Source organism: Perca flavescens, chromosome 17 (genome assembly GCF_004354835.1).
Source record: "Perca flavescens isolate YP-PL-M2 chromosome 17, PFLA_1.0, whole genome shotgun sequence".
In the NCBI taxonomy this organism is placed as follows: domain Eukaryota; kingdom Metazoa; phylum Chordata; class Actinopteri; order Perciformes; family Percidae; genus Perca; species Perca flavescens.
The window spans coordinates 12,366,004-12,386,639 of NC_041347.1; the positions used below are offsets into that span (position 1 = coordinate 12,366,004).

Consider the following 20,636-nt stretch of genomic DNA (forward strand, 5'->3'; position numbering starts at 1 on the left):
TTCTCTCCAGCTGAGAAGCCGTAGCCTGTTATTAGATGATTATTATGCTTGCACTTGCTTATTTTCATCACTGCTGACAGGAGCAATGTTTTTACATTTCTGGCTTAATGTTGTAGCATTTGTGGTTTTCATAGTGCTCCGAGTCATCTGGATCTATTGATGCTTAAGAGCTCACTTATTTTACTGCTTTGTATATTAGAAGCATCTGCTCAATGCCTAAACTGTAAATTGCTCTGTAACTAGGACAACTCTTCTTTATGTGCGCTTAGCATTTCATGTCACTCTGGCTTACGGTCCACAGCCTTTCTCCATCAACGGCACACACTGCTTTAACACTGTGTGCTGGTCGTTAAAACACTTTAAACATTGGCTTTACTAAAAGTGGATATGTGATATTTGGGAAATGTTGGATTCAGCCTTTAAGTGACTAAATGTCATGATATCTGCCTCTGCTGCTTTTAATGTAGACCATTATGTTTTAAATCTGGCTCTTTTGAGATCCCCAACTTTATGGAAGCGCAATACTAAATAGTACTCCGGCAGTCGAAAGTTGCTCTACTGTGTTGAAACGGTAACTTGTGATCAAAGCTGTTTAAGAAAATTGCCATGCTGTGGGAGTGAAACGTGTTTATTAGATTTATTCCTGCATTTAGATGAGTTAACAGCATGTGGTGCTGTGGTGATATGGTACATACTTAAGCATTTGGGAAGAGACCGTCAGCAGGTCTGGTGCAGTAGGCTGCTGTAGTCGGAGGTGTCCATGCCTGGGAACCAGGTACTTTGTTAAAATAAATAACTTTTGATGAGTACAGTATAAATATGGTCTGATTCATGCATATGTAAGCATGATCATTTGTAAAGCAGTACAATTATATGTTGTTAAAGGGGCTGTACTCGAAATACTGTAGAAAAAAAATAGTGGGCCGGGATTGACTCCACATTGCCCTTACAGGCCATTCCCCAATATGTGAATACCTAAGTTTTTTCACAGCCACATGCACTTACATGCACGCGTGGCCGGACCGGCCATCAAAACAAAGAACAGAGAAGCTCGGATTACAACACACACAGAGGTAGCGTTGACTACATTCTCTGCTCAGAACGCCATTACTCCACTATATCTTTACATAGCAAATATTTATTTGCAGCTATACTAATGTGCATATATTCATAATGTGAGATATGTGAATATCAAGTACAGCCCCTTTTTAAGGAATGAGGGAATTTTCGCAAGTCTGAATTGTATGTATTGTATGGGTATTGCAAGGTGAAGCTTAAGATAACATTAGCATATTCTACAAAAACCCCCACAGAAGCCACATTGCAAGTAAGATACTGCTACAAGTCATTCAAAAGGCATATGCAAAACTATGGCTTTTGCATTTTGGACTTGTTCATAATTTCAAGTCCACATGTTTGGTAAGTGATCAAGGAAATTGGTTGCTTTGAGATTATAGGCATCGGCGATTTATTAGCAGTTTTATTAAAATGTTTAAAGTTCTGTACTTGGTCTGTGAGAATGCAGGAGGACTCAATTTGCAGGACAGCCCTAAATTTTGGGAAATAAGTGTGTTCCCAAAAGGTATCAAGATTGTTATTTTTGATTTGTTTAAAGCTGCCATGGCATTGCCAAGGCAACTCCTGCTGAAGCACCAGTCACTGGAATTGTGGTGACTCTGGTTTGGACAAAGAGGTAATTCACAGCAGGATTATTGTATGTGTGAGCTAGGCTGGGAGGGAGCTTAATGTTTTCCTGCATGCCTTTTACATGTTCTTTTGTTCAGCCAACAAGCCTATTCATTATAGCACAATATAATGGGTCAGAAACTATTGTTTATAACATTTTTAGTAAGGCTGATTAGTGCCTGAATTGTATGTTTTAAAAAGGTGCTGTTTTGTATGCTTATGCATTGTAATTCTCAGAATGAAAATGATTGATTTGTTAAGCCCAGTTCAGACCAAAGATTGGTAACCGTTTTAGAACATTGCAGGGAAAAGTTTCAGTGGTCTGAACTAGGGCTGTTGGAACAAATTCCGAAAGTCGAATATAATTCGAATAGTAAAAAAATCAATACTATTCGAATGCTGAAATTACTATTCGAATGTGATTTTTATTTTTTTATAAATGGGTTGGCTAACGTTAGCTAATCTCCCTCTTCTCATGTCACGTCTGATGAACAATAAGTTACGAGAGTAAGAAACACAAGGCATTGTGAGCTAACGTTACGTACCGAGTAACGTTAGTACAGGGGGGAGTGACAGGCTGTGGCTGGAAATCGGAATATGGATGGAAAATAGTTTCAACATGACTTTAAAATTGACATCCACCGAGCCAAAATGCTTATGTTATCAATAGTTAGCTTGTTCTGGTTTCCTAACTGCGTTGCGAGTTATAGGAACTTAGCTGGTAACTTCATGGAGACAGCTAAAGTTTACCCAAACACAGTTAGCTGTCCTACAGCTGTCAGAGTTAGCTTCGACTTCATATATTACCTTCTAATAGCTGTATTCTCAGTAATGTGACAATCCGCAACAAACAGGTTGCTATTAAATCACAAAAAAATTTGTGACAGCACCGTCCGGCTTAGTTATTAATGTCGTTAGCATCGTGGCTAACACTATGTTACTTAGTTTATGACAAGTCGTTTTCGGCTGTGCTTTCTAAGATGATGTCATTGTGCAAACCGAGCAAACGTTAGCCTTTAAAACAGAGCCGCATCACTACACTTGTTAGATAATGTTTCAATACAGAGTTCTCTGTTGATTTGTGTTTGTCGCTGTGTGCCTGGTGGAAAATAATGTAAACCGAGCGCGGCGTGCCAGAAATGCAATGCGCCATGACGTAGGTCCCCTTCCAAGCCAGGCTACTGTTGGAAGTCCCTCTAGTGGACAGAACGTATAACAACAACCACATGCTTATAGTGGCATTGACAATGCATAAACCTGAGTAGTGTAGTACATATTTATAACAGGCTGCATATGAGCATTAAATATTAGAATATTATTTGAATATAAAAAAAAAATAACCGATGGAATTCGAATGTTATTATAGAGGAAGACTGACTGCTCTAGTCTGAACCGGCCCATCTCAGCTCGACTCAAGACAGCAGATGGTGTTGCTGCGACTCAGCTGGTCAAGTCTCAGAGGCTGGTTTTGGAACGTAAGAGACGTCACCTGTTTCAACAGCCAATAGTAAAGTCAGCTGGTCAAGTCAGCTACAAACTATAGAAATAAAATGATCCATAATCCATTTTATTTCTATGTTACAAAGGCTCAATGTGCGGCCGTGGGCATGCTATGTGGTCGAACGAGCTAGAGAGTGATTGAAGAGAGTGAGCGGCGATAGAACAAAGCATGAATTGTATAAATAAAAAGTTTTTGCCGATTCATCACTAGAAATGCAACTGTAGCAATCACTACTTAGTATCACTAACGTTATCCACATTCATATTTAGATGCAACAAATGATATATCGGCTACAAAAAGCCTGAAAGTCGGAAGTTAGAACGAAAGCACAGAGTTGTTCCATTGGAGATGATACACCGTCTGGTCTCGCTGCATTGGTGTGAACTGGAAGGTTTTAGAACGCTGCAGACCAGTGCGTTGCAAGTTTTAACTCGTCTCATCGCGAATCTTTGGTCTGGACTGGGCTTTACACTGAACGCTGGTACTATTAGCTTATGTCATACTGTTCACACCACCCTCACCTGGTACAACAGCTGAATATAAACCAGTTTATGTTCCTAACATCAACTTGCACTGTTGTGTAACTTGAAACATACCAACATACAATTAGTGACACCTCCAACCTTACAACACACGTGTCATTTTAGCTTTAAAAGGCGCACAATCTCGAATAAATCCTGGGCAATGGCAACAGTTGTGATCTAAAAACTCTGAGTTTTAAAGTGAGGTTAATCGTTCGTGTGAAAATAAGAAACTCTGTTCTAAAGTATAAATCACAAATGCTAATTTAATTGGATCTCTAGTGCCTTAACAGAAGATTCACAAGAAACAATTAGATGATGAACTCACACAAAAGGTTGTTTTGGTCTATGAGTGATGACGGAAAGACAGAAAGTTCACATGAAGGTATAGATAGTAGCTGAAGTACGGTACTTTAGTAAATGTAGTTGGTTACAATCCACCCCTGGTTATTTGTCCGTAGTAATGAGTCGAGTAACTGCCATCACCACAACATTTCCAAAAGGCATGTATCGAAAATATGGGTCCACCAGACTTGGATTCCGTCCAGCGACATGTCCTGCACTTCACACCAACAGGGAGATTTAACAGGTCTGATGTTAAGTTTTTTGGAAATGATCTGAGCTAGCTTTGGCTGTAAATAGTCTATTTTAACAGTCTGATAGTGGAAAAATGGAGCGAGATTGAATGACTCCTCTACTAACACACTCTCCAAAACACAAGACTCATGGCAAAATATTGGCTAACCATGCAAATTGGTAGGTAAAAATTCAGCAATGGTGAACTTTGACTTGTCAATCTGCAGCATATATGAATCTGAAGCGTATTCTTGAATATAAAGGTCACATCGGCTTTAATTGTAGTTTGTACCGAATGAGCGGAAGGAGGAATATTTGCAGACTGGTGCAAGTGTGTCTTAATACATTAGCAAATAGGTATCTGCATGCTTCCATGGGACAGCCTCCCCGAAATAGCCTGTGGTCTGTTGAGCAAATAACCAGGGATTCCTTGAGGCCCTCCCTGATCAATGACTGATATAAAGTGACCATAGTGAATAACAATCCACAGTTTCAAGTGGGTTCACCCTACAAACATGCCATCAGTAATTTTTTTTCTTTTCAGCTTTTACCTTCTGAATGCGTATTTTTTACTGAGTTGTAGAATGAAAATGCTCTAGTCGCTCAGGCTGTCAAAGAAATGCACTATAAGCAGCAGCTTAGTATCAACTTGCATTCTGTGTAGTTGGCGGTTACATTTTTCATCTTTTATTGAGCAGAAACTGATCTCATTCTGCTGTTGCCAGTGTCACCCTGGTATATTTTGTTTTGAATGATTTCAAAGCTGTGACTTAATGTCACAGCCTTGTTGTTCCCTTACTAAAAAGACTTAAAGGTCTTATATTATTTTTGTCTGTTTTGTCTGTCTGCATATACTCTGTTTTAGGGCCTGTCTCTTTAAGGTCCCCTTCCAAAAAAAAAGCCCAGTCTACTCTAATTGGTCAGCGTGTCTGGGCCTTACGCATCTGCGCTCTCACCGTCATTGCAGCGACACAAATGCCTGTAATGGCACTGTAGCTGCCCTTTCTACCTACACACACACATACTGTGTACACACACACAAACACAAACACAACACAGGGTCATGAAAATAGAATGTTTTGAAACAATGTAGTGTGTGTTTGGGTGAAGTTTGACTTAATGTCTTTTTTATTTTTTTAATAACCCAGTGGCACTTTTCTTTTTGATAAAACATCCAGCCATATTGTTTTCATTTAAAATACTGCACTTTAAGTGGAAAAACTAATATTTCCATTAAGAACTGAAAAGTTATAGGCTCACTTTTTACTACTATATGTGACCTTTTAAATACTGAGTTGGCTTTGGGTCACTCATCACATGTATTCAGCGAGGTGCTAGTACCCAGTTTAAACTGTCTGTGTGATTCAACAGCCAAGACAGAAGTACTTTATGGCCAACAACAGTGGTGAACCATCAACTCTGGGATTTGTTTTAGATTGTTCCTTTGTGGAGGGGATAAAAGCTTTTATGGCATGAATAAATTTAAGTTTTTATCTGTGCCTCTCTGACTGATCATACTTCAATCAAGCTGCATTTGTTTCCCCGAACAATTTGGGTTTGTATCTGTCCATGCCAGCCGCAGGTGCGTTTTGTCACCCCATGCCAAGTTATATTTGTATGTGTTTAATCAAGCACGTGTGCCTGGAGAGTATTTTCCACATCAGTGGCACAAGTTGAATAGCCAGAGATCTGGATTCGATTGTACCACTGTTATTACCATTACGTTGATCTTTGCATGCAGAAGCTAATGTGGCGCTTGCTCTTTTTTATGACAGAATCTTAGATAAGAGCAGCTTTTGTGTGGCGTTTTAGCTTATTTTAAGTTGGTGGGGATGTTACAACTCCACAAATGCACAGGAATTCCGCCTCTCTGAGCTTAGTCATCTTGATTGGTTGATCTTCTGAGTCTGGGATACACTGTCTGTCGTTCGGTACTGGCTGGAATGATGAAAAGGAGTCACTGTTTATCCCCAGACAGCTGTAGGCTAAATGACAATCTAATCCAAGGAATGGAATTTTCTTTCATAGTTTTAGTTTAATGCAGGGAGGTGGGGCATTATCAACGGAAACAACAAACCGTTCTCTATTTGTGCTGGCATGTGAGCATGACAAATGTAAATCTGGCCTCCGCAGTGTGTTATCATCCCCTGCCCTGTTAAGTTGTGGAGGTTTGGCAGCCACAGCTGTCAAGGTAACCCAAGCTGCCCTCTCTGACTCAGTAGTATGACTCTTCCTCTAAGAAGAGGAAAAGAAAAAGGCCTAGAGCATTGGAAGCAAAAGGAGACGATTATTATTATTATTATTATTATTATTATTATTATTATTATTATTATTATTATTATTATTATTATTATTATTATTATAAAAGAGGAGGAACAGTGGCAGTCCAGCTTTGTGTTGCAGTCATGACTGACAAGAGGATTGGTTAGCCAGTGGGAATGGCTTGTGCGTCATGTAAACCTGGTGTTGGCTAGGCCAGCTCGTGCTGAGGCCAGACTGCACTAATGAGGTGTTTATCTGAGAGGTGGGGAGGCTGAAGTGCGCTGGACTCTGCCCCTAAATCCCATCTGTCAGAATCCAAAAGACACCAGAGAAGAGGCGACCTGTCGTGGTTTGACTGTGAAAGGCTCCCGACCTTCTCAACACGGAAAATGCAATGTGTCCATCTGTTAGCACACATGTTTCTATTTTTTTTTTTTTTTTTTTTTAAATCTGTGTTTGATTTATTATACTTTTTTCTATGTAGTGTTACTTACTTTGTATGCAGTGGTACTGCAACATTATTTTTTGAATAAGTTTATTGAACTTATTGCACTTATATATTGTAGATATTATGGTTAAGCCTGCCGCGATATGCAATAAACCAATTAATCGCATCATAAATAAAAATAAGCTCAATAATTTTTCCAATTTCTATTTGCATGCTTGTTTGTTTTCCTCTCTCTCGCTCTCTCTACCAAAGAGACTGGATGACCACTCCGGTGCATCAGTGACCCCTCTCGGTTCCTTAGCGTAAGGAGGCGTGAACCCATGTGTAGGTCACTTGTCAGCCGTGTGGTCTCTGTGTGGGGAGGCGTGACTCCTGGCGTAGCCTGCCACAGAGTGCAGCAAAAGAGCCGCGTGGGGAGTACAGCCAGAGAAAACGCTACTTGAGAGTTGGAGGAAAAAAAAAAAAAAAAGAAGATGGAATTGGTTTAAAAGCCAAACGCAACAGCTGTAGTGTGGGAGCACTTTGGATTCAAACTGAATAAACGACAATATTATTGTTTATCGCAATCATTTCTGGGAAAATTTATTGTCCAGCAAAATTTGTTATTGTGACAGGCCTAAGATACAGTATGTTTAGCCCATGGTGAATATTTGCACGACAGCCAAACTCTGGTTTTTCTGCACGATAGCTTGGCTGAGGGTTAATACACCACCTGTTTATACTGATTAATAGAAAGTGTTCCAGATAATTTTTTGGTCTTGTGGTTTTGAGTGTGTGGCCCAGAATTGCGACATGTTTTAGTTGTCTGTCAGTTAAGATAATGTAGAATTTAGCCTCAGGTAACAAATAAATTAAAGAGGGATGTGAAACCCTTATATTCATTTGGATTATTGGAAAATGGACATTTTTAACCACATTTCTGTTTCACCTGTTACTCTTTTATTAGGAGGCAACATTTTGCTCATGCATCTGCAGTGAATTCCACTTGGCATTATTAGCAGTTTAGTGATGTCCTGATCATGTTTATGTAGTCTCGCTTTGCCAGACCCTCCTCCAAAGCATACTGGAGTAGGGTCTGGCTACTCTACATAGCATTCCGGGATGGGAGGACGTGCTCTGGTTTATTGGCATTTCTTTAAACCAATCGCAATCATCTTGGGCGGTGCTAAGCACCGGAGAAAAGCCGCGATGCCGCTGCAAAATTACCTCGGAAGGAACTTGTTTTGGTGAAACGTGTACGTTTTAAAAGTTGTTTTAGTCGTGCAACAGAAAACTCGGATTGGACAGATAGTCTAGCTAGCTGTCTGGAATTACCCTGCAGAGATCTGAGAAAAGGTTATCCATAGTCCTCATAAATCGACTGGAGTTTAAAATGCCAACACAAAGGAAGCCCAAGGCAACGCATATCCTGTAGACGATGTTTATGTGACCCTGATACTGATCTGAGTCATTTAATATTGAATATCTGCCAAGTTCAAATCATGATTGAATGTTTATATTTTCCTACATGAAACGGCTGGACAACCACTTCTTATGCAGACCTACATACATAAATCCAATACACTCATGTCCTTAAGGTTATAAAGTATGTATAGTATCCATGCATGAGAACGATATCGCTGTGAAATGGTTGTAGCAGGAAGGTATGAGCATTTGATTCTATCCCTATCTATCTTTAATAAAATACACAAGTTCAAAAGCAGTATTCAATCAGTGCTAGCACTTAAGAGGAGTGGTGAACCTGCAACACAATGCTGAAATAGAGGCAAAGTAGATTTTTATCTTTGTTGTAGTTCATAAAGCGGCTGTGCTCACTTCTGCTGATGCACTCTGTCAATGTGGAACCCCTCTATAAAACTGTTTGCTTAGGTTAGGAACAGGTTCAGTTATTAAGGCAATACTGCAATCATTTTTTACAGCTGGTTTACCCAGAGCCCAATAGGTTACATAGACAAAGGATCAGGATTTATAAAGTTGATAAAACCAGTTACAAAATGCCTTGGGGAAAAGTCCGCCACTAACCACCCGTTTGAAACAAATGTCTCCGCAGTGTCTCTCTCTGCCGTGTCATGTTGTAAACTCAGATGGATTGTGATTGGCTGTCAGTGTTTCTATCCTTCTCCCCTGTCGTTGTGGTGTGGACGCCGCCATCCACTGGAGTTAGAACGATTTTTAAAACCTATAGATTTATAGTTCTCGTACTTGGTGTAGACGGCCCTTTAGTGATACTCTGGGGTGGTCTGCTGTCATTTGTGAGGGAGAGAAATTGGTCTTTGAAAACGTATTCTTTATTATTAAGTTTGACTAATTTACCTAATTGAAATTCAATTTTTCTCTAAAATACAGTTTGCAGGCAAAAAAGATGTCATTTATTTTATTTTTTGTTTAATATTTATTGATTTAGTTTTATGTATTTTTATGTATTTATTTTTTATAGACAGAATGACTGACTGACTGACTTATTGAATCAATAACGCTCTTAACGTAATAAAGGCATAACGCTCTTAACGTAATGCCTAGTATACAGCCTACACATACGTGGGGGCTTAGTTTGACCGTCTTTTTCGAAGTGGAGGAAGTGGAGTGGCTTGACTGCAGTGTTCTGCCCTGGGTGGTGTTTTAAGCGATGGGACAGATTTGTTAATATTTAAAACACGACAAAGATCTCAAATTTACAGATGTGGACTTTTACCATTTCAATCCTGAAAGGGAGAGGCCTGCAGCAGCTGGTTTCAGTGATTAGTTCCTCCATCGCTGGTGTAGTTTTTACGCACTTTTTGAAAGGCCCTCCTCGTGGTAACAATAACCTGCTGTTATTACCTTGGAAATACATAAGAGTTATGCATTTGATTTGTATCTCTTAAAGTGTGGTTATAAGAAAACATATCTTATTGAGTCTTGAATATTTACTGGAGGACCTGATTTTTTTTTTCCCCCCTCAATTAACACACAGGAGTATTGACCAAGTGCACATATGACATGTTGCAGTTGGTCTTGATGCGTCCTGTCAGCAGGAAGTGTGCCCCACTTTGGGTCTTATTCCAGAAAGATGTCTAAATATATCTGTTAGGTTAGACTTTTTTTTATTTTTTTTTATTAAGCCTTAGTGAAACACTCTCAGTAAATCCATCTTTGCACTACATGAACCACAAATATCTTCTGCCCTCATCCACAAATAGGAAGTCTGTTTTCTCTGTGTACCCAACCCTCTGCAAATCTGATCCTATGAAAAAACAAAAAGGTTTGATAAACATCCAATGATGGCACAAGACGGTGCTCTGTGTTTCGGATAACTTCTTCTTTGTAGTCATCAAAGCAGTAGTGAAGTGGCCTTTTTGTTTGCTCCCTCAGAGGCTTGTTTTCCAATACCCAGAGCAGATGGTATGTGTTTTTCATGGATGAATCACTGAGCTGGGTGGATTTTGCGTAGCTGGCCTACAACTACGTGGAGCCTGTATGTGTGTCCTCCTAGCTGTGAGAATACACATGTGTCACTAAGCTATATATATATAAATAAATAAATGCTTTGAATTCACTGGTTTCTTGTTTTCTTTTTATTTCCTCAGACTCTGGAGGAGCCCCCCTACTTGACAGTAGGGACGGATGTGAGTGCCAAGTACAGAGGGGCTTTCTGTGAGGCCAAGATTAAGACTGCCAAGAGGCTCGTCAAGGCCAAGGTAAGTCATACTTTAAAGTGCTCATGAAATTAAAAATGTATTATCTGTCTGTGTTGTTTGTGAAGTGGATTGCAGCAGGGTGAGGGGCTCTTGTCTTTGTGCGAAGGGGCAACGATCAAGCTCACACAGCTCCACTTTGATGCCCATCATGAGCGGTTGGATTGGAGATGGCCACATTTAAAAGATGCTGTCCAAAAACATTCCTTGACAGACCGTGTTGTTGGAATAATTAAAATGTCCTCATATTAGATAGATTTTAGACTGAATTCTTTTCTTGTCTCTGATGTTGCCAAACATCCAGCTGGGTTGCTTACATGCTCGAGCTCAACCCACCTGGTTTAGGTTGTTAGTTGTGTTCATACAGCTGAGACGGTGATCAGGGCCCCAGCTGTGACAGATGCAGGGTCTGGTCTAGCCCACCAGGTACCCATCACGTCCTCAGGCATCCCTCTCGCCCACTGCTTCCACGTTTTGTCGCGGGGACGGCGTGTCTGCTGTTTTCCCATTGGTTTTATGCCTTGCTGATGAAGGCATTGCCTGATGTACGTAGTACAGTATCTCATTTCCCAGTGGGGCTGGAGCATCTGGATAATACAATAGAGACTGATCGCTTGTCTCTCATTCTGCTAGAGTGTGTGGGAGGAACAAAGATTGGATGCTGGCTTTTTCACTGTGTCAATGCACTGTAGTTTCCCCTGTAGAGACAAAAGAGCAGCGATGTTGCCAATTTTGTGACAAATGATGGCCTTTTTGTCTTATGGACAGAGACGAACAACATGACAAAGTAGACCATGTGATTTTCTGGTTTAAAATAGTGTGGACTAAAATGCAGCTAAATAGGACAGTCTCAGCTCATAAATGAATTACCATACTAATTGGCCGTGTGGGGTATGTTTGTGGGTAGCTGTAATGCGAATATGAGCTCTGTTACACAAATGGAGAACATAGCAATTATTCAGCGGTTGTTGTGAATTAGAATATCCCACTGTAATGAATTCCTCTCTAGCTCTTTGGTTCACTAATCTCTGTCTGCTTGTTTAACAAAGTCGATGGTGGCAGCCAGGCAGCATATGGCGCTCTTGTCTTTTGAGTTTTTTTAAAACCCAGTGAAAGATCTGTGTGACATTATTATTTATGATGATAATCTGTACTAGAAGACCTGTAAAAAGTTCAGTTAGCACCATGTCCGTATCACTCACTGTGACAGCACACATTTGATCAGTCAGGATTAACCCAATGGCACAGTTAACTGAGTACTGTTTCAAACAAATGAGGGCTACGTAGGGCCCTATGAAATTCGTTTTTGTGATCTCGGCTGTCAGAGAGCGAAGATTTTCTTTCCACGGATCTCTTGCAGAACTTTTTGTGTGTGCTGGTCAAAGACCCGCTGCAGGTGGGTCTGCCTGAGGCTGCTGGCGTTTTCTGGGAGCGCGCCTCCCTGCTTGCAATGTTTAACAAGAAACGGACATATCCTCTTCATTTTCTGAAGCGGTACGTCAGCTTCAGCACACATTGCAACAACATCTTCCACAAACTCACGCCTTGCATCGATTGATTTTGTCGTTTCCTCAATGGTAAACTGGAGGGATTTGCCCGCTGTGGATTTAGGACTTTGTTCTTGAGATGAGCTTTTGATTTCAAATGGTCGTTACTTGTGTCTTTGCGGGTCCAGTCAACAGTACGTTGACAAAACTTACAAAACAGTTGTTGTCCAGACTCCTAGTAGTCGTTGGGTTATTGTTCGGCCCGGTATTTAGCAGTCCATTCAGAGTTTCTCAATTTTTTCGCCACCGTTTGCTTATCTCAGGAGCCGCTCGCTTCGACATTTCTTTTCCCCCCACGCAACAAACTCACAACGTGAACGTGAGGACGTATGGTTACTAAAACATGTTTAACAATGCAATTTGGCCACGCTTTAGGTAGAGACCTTTCTACGCTTGTTGTTTTAAACTGAAAAATGAGAAGGAAGTAAATTTAATATGTCAACAAAATGTATGCAAATTCCGTGTGATTCTGCGTTTATAAGAGAATTCTGTTTTCATGTGTAGATTCCGTGATTCCATCCGGATTTTTTTTTTTTTTTTATGATTTCACTGCAGAACGCAAATAAAAGTATTTGTTAAACAAAAAAATATTTCCACTTTTTTGGAGATCAGTACCCCTTTCCTCTCTTAAAGCATTTGCTTATGATGCATTTATTTAAATTATACACTGTGAATTTTGAATTTTGGTCAGGTTATTACAGTTAAGTATCAATATATATTATATTTTCACCATGTATTATAATTAAAAAAGAATAATAAAAAGTGATAGCCTCAATCCTGTTTGCTTTAAAATAAATGTAGTGAATGTTGCGCTTCAGTTGCATTATACTGTGTGGCACAAAGCCCTAATTAGAGGCAGTATTAATGCAAACAAAGTCAATAGAACGACATGTACAGAGGTTAAGAGATGCAGATTTACAAGGACACAAATTGTGAAGCAAAAAGATGCAACTACTCTGAGATGTAGTAATGTTTGTTTTATATTTTACCAGGACAAGGCACATTGATCAACATCACTGTAAATGGGCCAGTGTTGTCAAAGTGGCAAGTTTTCAACTGGTGTCAAATGTCAGATAAACCATTAAAATGCGTGTCTGCGTGTGTGTGTGTCTGCGTGTCTGCGTGTGTGTATGTCCAAAAGACATAGAATTACACCTCTACAGTCAAATTTGCTTGATTAAATTCAGATCAAAGTTCACGTCATGTTTCTATATCAAGTAAACCGAAACATAAACATCTTGCATTTTAAAATGGGAAAAATGCAAGAGAAATATCAAGCAGCTCAGTGACATTTTTAGGCTCATTGGAAGAAAGAATCTCGTAAATAATGGACTGTGAGCTCTCGACAAAACCTTTTCACATCCCATAAATTTGCTCGAGGCTCTATATTATCAGGTTTTAAATTGTATTTCAATATTTGTTAAAGTGCTCATATTATGCTTTTTGGCTTTTCCCCTTCCTTTATTGTGTTATATATCTTTTTGTGTACGTTATAGGTTTACAAAGTGCAAAAAGCCCAAAGTCCAAAGGGACTTACCATCTCCAACAGAAAACACTGTGACAGAAAGATGGAACAGAAGTGCGATGCCTCACTCTGTAGCTAAAACAGAGAGCTCAACACACAGGGTGAAAAGAGGAGCTGCAGCAGTGTGCAGTACAACAAATATATGGTGTTTTCTGAAAATTAAATCACACAAACCTATTCTGGTACAACCTCTAAATACAATTCTGAAACTGAAAATGAGTTAAAAACAATAGAGTGGTGCGCGCCCTCTGGACTCAAAATCCTGGCGCGCCAGTGAGATCTACGTCACATTGGCGCGGGCCAGCTCGGCTACAGCGTCTGTGAAACGGCCTTTAGGAGGTTGTCTGGTGTTATTATCCTCCCTCTGTCTGTGGAGAGCAGAGGCTCCTGCTCGTCCCTGTGAAGAAAGGAAGTCCTTTATTCCACCGGGCGGGCAGGAATGTTATTATCTCTATAACTGATAAAACGCTGCCTCAGGAATCTTTTTATTCCTTTCTCTCCCATCCTATTTTATGACCTGACAATTTAACAGCATCTTACAGCATGTATTCCTGTCATTTGTTGTCTTGATGCCGCCTTCACAGCGAGACTTTGATTGCTGTTTCTGCTGCTGTTATGTTTGAAAACGACTCAAGAGCGAGCATTGTCTGAATTTGTTACCGGCAGGCTTGTTTTCTGAGATGGCGGTTGATTCTGAACTAAATCCCAGTCAATAAAAGTGAAGCCAGTTTTCCATTATAATTATTTTACTAGCACATGCATGGAAACAGAGAAAGAATATTGATATATGGTGTGTGTGTGTGTGACAGTGTTACCAGGTCACCATGCAGATGCACGATTAACACAGCATGATCAGATTATGATGTACTGTGGCTCACTTAGGGGAGGCTGCATTTGCAGAGGGGGGTTGGGAGGTCGGTTAGTGTAGCCCTCACAAACGCAGAACAGAAATCCACCGCAGTTGGCAGCAACAGATGCTGCGCAGTTGCCAATTAGGGGGGTCGGTACCTCGGCGGTGCTAGAAATGAGCCATTGTATTAAATATTCATACACATCCTGTTTGCCTAATGAGAGCAAGAAGTCTTTACTATTATGTTTAGTTATCTCAGACCACACTGATCTAAAGCAACAAACGTGCCTCGCTGCCAAGTATTGCGTGAAAGAGAGCATCGTTGTAAGCCGTGCATCGCAAAGTCCAGCATCGTTATTGGGAATGTGCTGTCTCTGTAGTGGAGGATTGATGTGGCCCGTCCGGCCTTGGGGAAATTGTTTGTTTATCCTCGTTACTGATTCTCCTCTCCTGTTGCCCCCACCTACCTCCTTCCCCTAGGTGACCTTTAAACCAGATCTGTCCACAGCTGAGGTTCATGATGAAAACATCAAAGGACCTCTAAAGGTAAGGCAGGAAAAGATGGAGGAGGCCGACATTGCCCCACATTTGGATGAAACCTTGTTATAACACACCTATTGTTGTTAATTACCCTTGATTACTTTTGTTTAGTCTTTTTTGGCTCAGACTATAAAGCCATAGTGAATGTAGAAAAAAGAATTGGCCAATGAAGCATTCGCTTTGCACTTTAATTTCAGTCGATTATGGTTCTTGTAGCAGCAATATGATTCTAATTACTTTAAAACACCTCATTAGATTTATCATTAGTAGCACATTAGGATGCCAAATAACAGCAGTGTATCCGTCCTACAGGTGGGTGCTGTTGTAGAGGTGAAGAATCCGGATGGAGTTTACCAAGAGGCCACAATCAATAAGCTGACCGATGCTAGTATATATACTGTTGGTAAGTCAATAACAAAGGGTTTCTGCTCCTCACTCCAAGACTTGTACTCTCCCTACGGCTTGCAAAAATATGATGTCTACAATAGAAATTCCAAAGTGTTTTCAGGGTTTGTATTTTCATGATGTTGCAAGAAACATCTTCAATTAATTCCTAAGAAAATGTAAAGAATGAAGTGATTTCTCATATAATTTTCATATGTATATACAGTATATGAAAATATTGTCCAGCATGAAGCAAATATAGGCAAGATAAATGAGTTGAAAAAAATCTTCGGTAGCTTTAGAGGCTGAATGAGCGAGACTATGCTGAGTCAACATTGGAATATTATACAGCATAATGTAACAAGTGGTAAATGCAGCATGTAGGGCTGCAACTAAAGATAACTTTTATTATCAATAGATTTTTCTTTCAAATAACGGAGTAATTGTTTAGTCTATAATATGTTTTTTTTTTTTTTTTTTTTTAAATGTGTGGAGAAAAAAAATAAAATGGAATCGCCATTTTCCAGAGCCCAAGGTGACATCCTCTAATTGTTTGTTTTGTCTGACCAACAGTCCAAATCCCAAACATATTGTATTCACAATGACATAAAACAGGGGAAAGCAGCAAAATCTCATATTTGAGAAGCTGGAAATCCTTTGGAACTTTCTTGCATTTTGTTACTGCGAGTCTGTGATGTGAAGAGTACACCGTTACAGTGTTGGATAATCCAAAGTATACAGAGTGTAGACTGCTGCGTAGATCTGTTGTCTCTCAGCAGCTGATCGTCACTTAAGAGTGCTCATGGGGTTTTCCTTTTCTCGTCTTGGCACATTTTCACTCCTTTCATTTGTCAACAAAACATGACTGATGTCACTGTTGAAGTTACCTCGAGTGTTTTACCATCATTGTTGTCGCCAAATACTTTTAAGTGAGCAATGGGTAATGGAATTTAATGATTTATCCTTGGGAGCGGTGTGACTGCTGAAAGTAAAAGTAAGGTTCCTTGAGTTTTGTAATATGATGTATATTATGCTATTGTAAAAGTCAGTCTATAGAGATATATTAATTAATAAATAAATAAATAGAATCAGTAAATTCTCCTTTTATTTTACTATTTACTCCACCCTGTCTAACGGAGGCTCCTTGAAGATGTAATAAACCTGTGAGCTAAAAGCGTGTGTGGGGGAGGGGGGGTCTGTCTGTCTGTGGCCTAATAGTTTGCCTCTCATCTCTGCAGTATTTGACGATGGCGATGAGAAGACCCTGAGGCGTTCCTCTCTCTGCCTGAAAGGAGCGCGTCACTTTGCAGAGAGCGAGGCAAGTATTGTGACTTATCTCTCAGCTTTCTAGAGAAGCAAAGCTCATTTAATTGTTTTGAACTTTTTTTTTTTATTTTATTGAATTTCATTTACAGTCTCTCATCTCTACTCACGGTGCTCAAATTAAAGCACTGCTTATGAATGGTCCCACATTGGCATTCAAAAGTTCAGCTGTGATATAATTCCAGGAAACAGATATCACAGCAAAGTTGCCAAATGTAAATCGCTGGTTAAATCCCACCGTTTGTAACTGATGAGATCTCATGAAAAGCGTTTCTTTCAGGTGTACAAGATATATATTTTGTCTTCCAATTCACTGTCTGACAAGGTGGCTCTTTGCTGTTTGTCTCCCGTGCAGACACTCGACAGACTCCCTCTCACCAACCCTGAGCACTTCGGCACACCTGTCATCGGCAAGAAGGGCAACCGCGGCAGACGATCGAACCCAATGTGAGTATTGCCCCTCCGTCTCTGTACATCCTGCAAGGCTCATATCAGACTTAATATATCAGAGGTCTGTGATGCTGACGGGGAGGGATTTTCTGACTGTACCAATCCACAGTCCTCAGTAACAGGCTTCCCCGTTCTAAGTATGCTGACAGTAGTTGAAATGAAAGATTTATTCTCATCTCCATACTACATACTCGCCTCGTCCAGCTACTTTATCACGCCGTGTGCGTGTGCGTGCTGCAGAGGCAGTGTTAGCACGGCATGGTCCTGCTGAATATTATCTTTTTTCCTCTCCTTTGACTCAAATGTTCTAGTGAGTGTTTTGTGTTCTGATGTGCCTACTCCTGGGAGACTGCAGAGTTTCCATCAGGGAATAGGAAGTGCTGAGGGCTTTTTGGCGCTGGATATAATTGTGGCTTCTCTCTGTTTTAAAGAGGACACTCTGCTACATAATCTCATTCTCTGACACCCCTTGATAATAGAGAAAAGTCAATAGAACTCTTAACATTGATGCAATATTGACTTGGAACTGTCCCAGCTGCACATTAGCACCTTGGACCTGTTGTCTTCCTGTGCACAAATAGTCTTAGTTCATCAGTCTTAATACTTAAATTACAAGGATTGACAATGTAGTGGAGATAAAGAAGACAACTATATTGCTTGTTTTATGAGATCATTTCTTCTTCTGTTAATTGAATAGTTCAACATTTTGGAACATTACACTTATTTGCTGTATTGCTATGGGTTAGATGAGAAGATTGTTACCTCTTACAGTGTTTGTTTCACTGTGAGATTTTCAGGGAAGCAGCAGAAAGTTACGACAGCATGTTACTACTCCCAGCCAGGAAATGGTCTGGTGGATTACCCCCCAGTAGAACCACAACATGCTGTTTTCACACTTCAGTTTTTGTAGGGATTAAGCACATGACATTTGATGTGTTAATTAGTAAGCTAGTAAGCAGGTGCTGGTAAAATGATTTATAGTTACCTTTGGACAGAGCCTGGCTAGCAGTTTGCTCTGGTTTTCTAGTCTCTATGCTAAGCTAAGATAGCCATCTGCTGGCTTTAGCTTTTAGCGTACAGACATGAGAGTGGTATTGATCTGATTATTCTAATTTCCAGCAAGAAAGCATAAGCGCTTTTCCCAAAATAACTGTTGCTTTTTAAATTACTTTCTTAAAAGTAAAGGAATTTAAAGGAATAGTCAAGCTGTTAAGCATTTGCTGCTAAAATAGTCATTACATGGGAGCAAACTCTTTCCTACATGAATTGTAGTATTTGCCACATTGAGTGGCTAGAGTGCTTTGTTTATGACTTTTTTTTTTTTTTTTTGTAGTAGTAGTAGTAGTAGTAGTAGTAGTAGTAGTAGCAGTAGCAGTAGCAGACTGGCTGATTTACTGCTCTTGAGTCGCGTGCATGCGTGTGTGTTGAGGCACAGAGGATCTGTTTGCCTGCTGGTGCTTCTTGCATGATCGCTCCGAGACATGGCTGCCTCTCTGCTCACTGCAGTTAGCATTAGGATATCAGACAGCAAAGAATGAGCCGGCACGTCAAAACACCGATCCAAATGAGTGAGCTAATCAGTAGAGCGGACCTTGTGTTTCGCTGTGCTACATAATAATAATAAGACTACAAAGGTTTTGTTATGCTTTTTATTGTACTACATAATAATAATAATAATAATAATAATAAGACTACAAAGGTTTTGTTATGCTTTTTATTGTACTACATAATAATAATAATAAGACTACAAAGGTTTTGTTATGCTTTTTATTGTACTACATAATAATAATAATAAGACTGCAAAGGTTTTGTTATGCTTTTGATTGTACTACATAATAATAAGACTACAAAGGTTTTGTTACGCTTTTTATTGTTAGTTGGAGACGTTTTGATGATGAAATATTATGTGTTGAGAGAGACCAGCGCACACAATGTTATATTCCGTTTTATATATAGCATGGATTTAATATAAAAATGCCAAAATATTTTCCGCTGTATGAGCAATTAGAATGTATTTTTCTTTTTCTGCAGTTTTACACTTCTGTGTAAAAATAGAGATAAGTTACAGCACTCCAGTTGCAGGTGGAGATAAGAACAGCACTTTTCTCAATCAAATCTCAACACTACACTGGATGTGATGAATGTTAAAAAAAAAAAAAAACTCTACCTTTCTAAGGTGCGGTCCGTTGAGTAAACTGTCCTTTTCTCCCACAGTCAAGAAGAAGAATTGTCTTCATCCTCCAGCGAAGAAGAGGAGAGCGACCAGCGGCAGAATGAGGATCTATTCGGGAAAGTAGTCTGTGTGGAGGGGGTCGCCACCGGGGAAAAAAAGAAGACCACGTGGTATCCTGCTCTGGTGAGCTTGTAGTCTCCCTTCCCTCACTGCTCTCTGCTCCATCACTGTGAGGCAACAGGGACCACTGCTGCTGGTCCTTCACTACACCCACAGCAATGTGCCATTTCATCTTAACGCCTTCTTATGTAACCTTAGCAGGATTATCTTATCACTTTACAGTCCACCCAACATGAAATGTTGGAAATATGCATGCCGTTGCAGTTTGATTTCTACAAATAAGACTAACTATTTAGCAGTAGCTGCCTGCGTTCTGTAGTTGAAAGTAGGAAATGACTTGTTCTGTCTCATGCAACAGTGCAGCACAAACACTGGTTTGATGCTTTCAGTCTTTTCCAATCCATTTATTTCCACCCATCGTGAACTCTCAGCCACCGTTTGCACACTGTGAAATGGGGACAGGCGTTGTTTGTTTATGTAAGTGTTAACAAGTAGAACTGGGAGAATGGGAGAGGGTGGGGAAAGCTGTCCCTTTAACTGTGTGGTCAGCAGGGCCCCGCCTCCAGGGTTTGTTGTTCTTGGCTTGCTGTTGACTGAGCTCCGTGCTGCCTCCTTGTGACATCCCAGAGAAGTGCATTACACGGTGGCATATCATTGATTACACCAAGACCGTACAGCAGAGGGGTGGAGTAGTACACTGGTAGATGTCTCATGCAACAGATGATACACGGCTGTAACAAACAGTGTGCTCCTGAGAGGCCTGGTAAAATAAAAGTCAAAGTCTCCATGTGTGAGCTGGGTGCTTTCTTTTGCATATTTGCAGCGCAGCATACTGTATGTGTCACAGAGGGAAATGGAATCACAGAGCAAACGTGAGTCATAGTGTTCAAGGAACAACTGTGTGTGTGTGTGTGTGTGTGTGTGTGTGTGTGTGTGTGTGTGTGTGTGTGTGTGTGTGTGTGTGTGTGTGTGTGTGTGTGTGTGTGTGTGTGTGTGTGTGTGTGTGTGTGTGTTGCATGTTGCACATACAGAGAGAGCAGGAGCAAGCAGACGGAG

The 20,636-nt window shown here is 40.2% G+C and overlaps 1 protein-coding gene across 1 annotated transcript in view; it reads left to right on the top strand.

Moving 5' to 3' along the window:
- The window catches only part of arid4b (AT-rich interaction domain 4B), a 42,433-nt gene that overhangs the window by 4,021 nt on the left and 17,776 nt on the right, over positions 1 to 20,636 (top strand). The window contains 6 exon segments of the mRNA XM_028602676.1: positions 10,561 to 10,671; positions 15,071 to 15,136; positions 15,443 to 15,533; positions 16,753 to 16,832; positions 17,193 to 17,284; positions 19,502 to 19,643. Coding sequence (XP_028458477.1) covers positions 10,561 to 10,671; positions 15,071 to 15,136; positions 15,443 to 15,533; positions 16,753 to 16,832; positions 17,193 to 17,284; positions 19,502 to 19,643 — 582 coding nt within the window.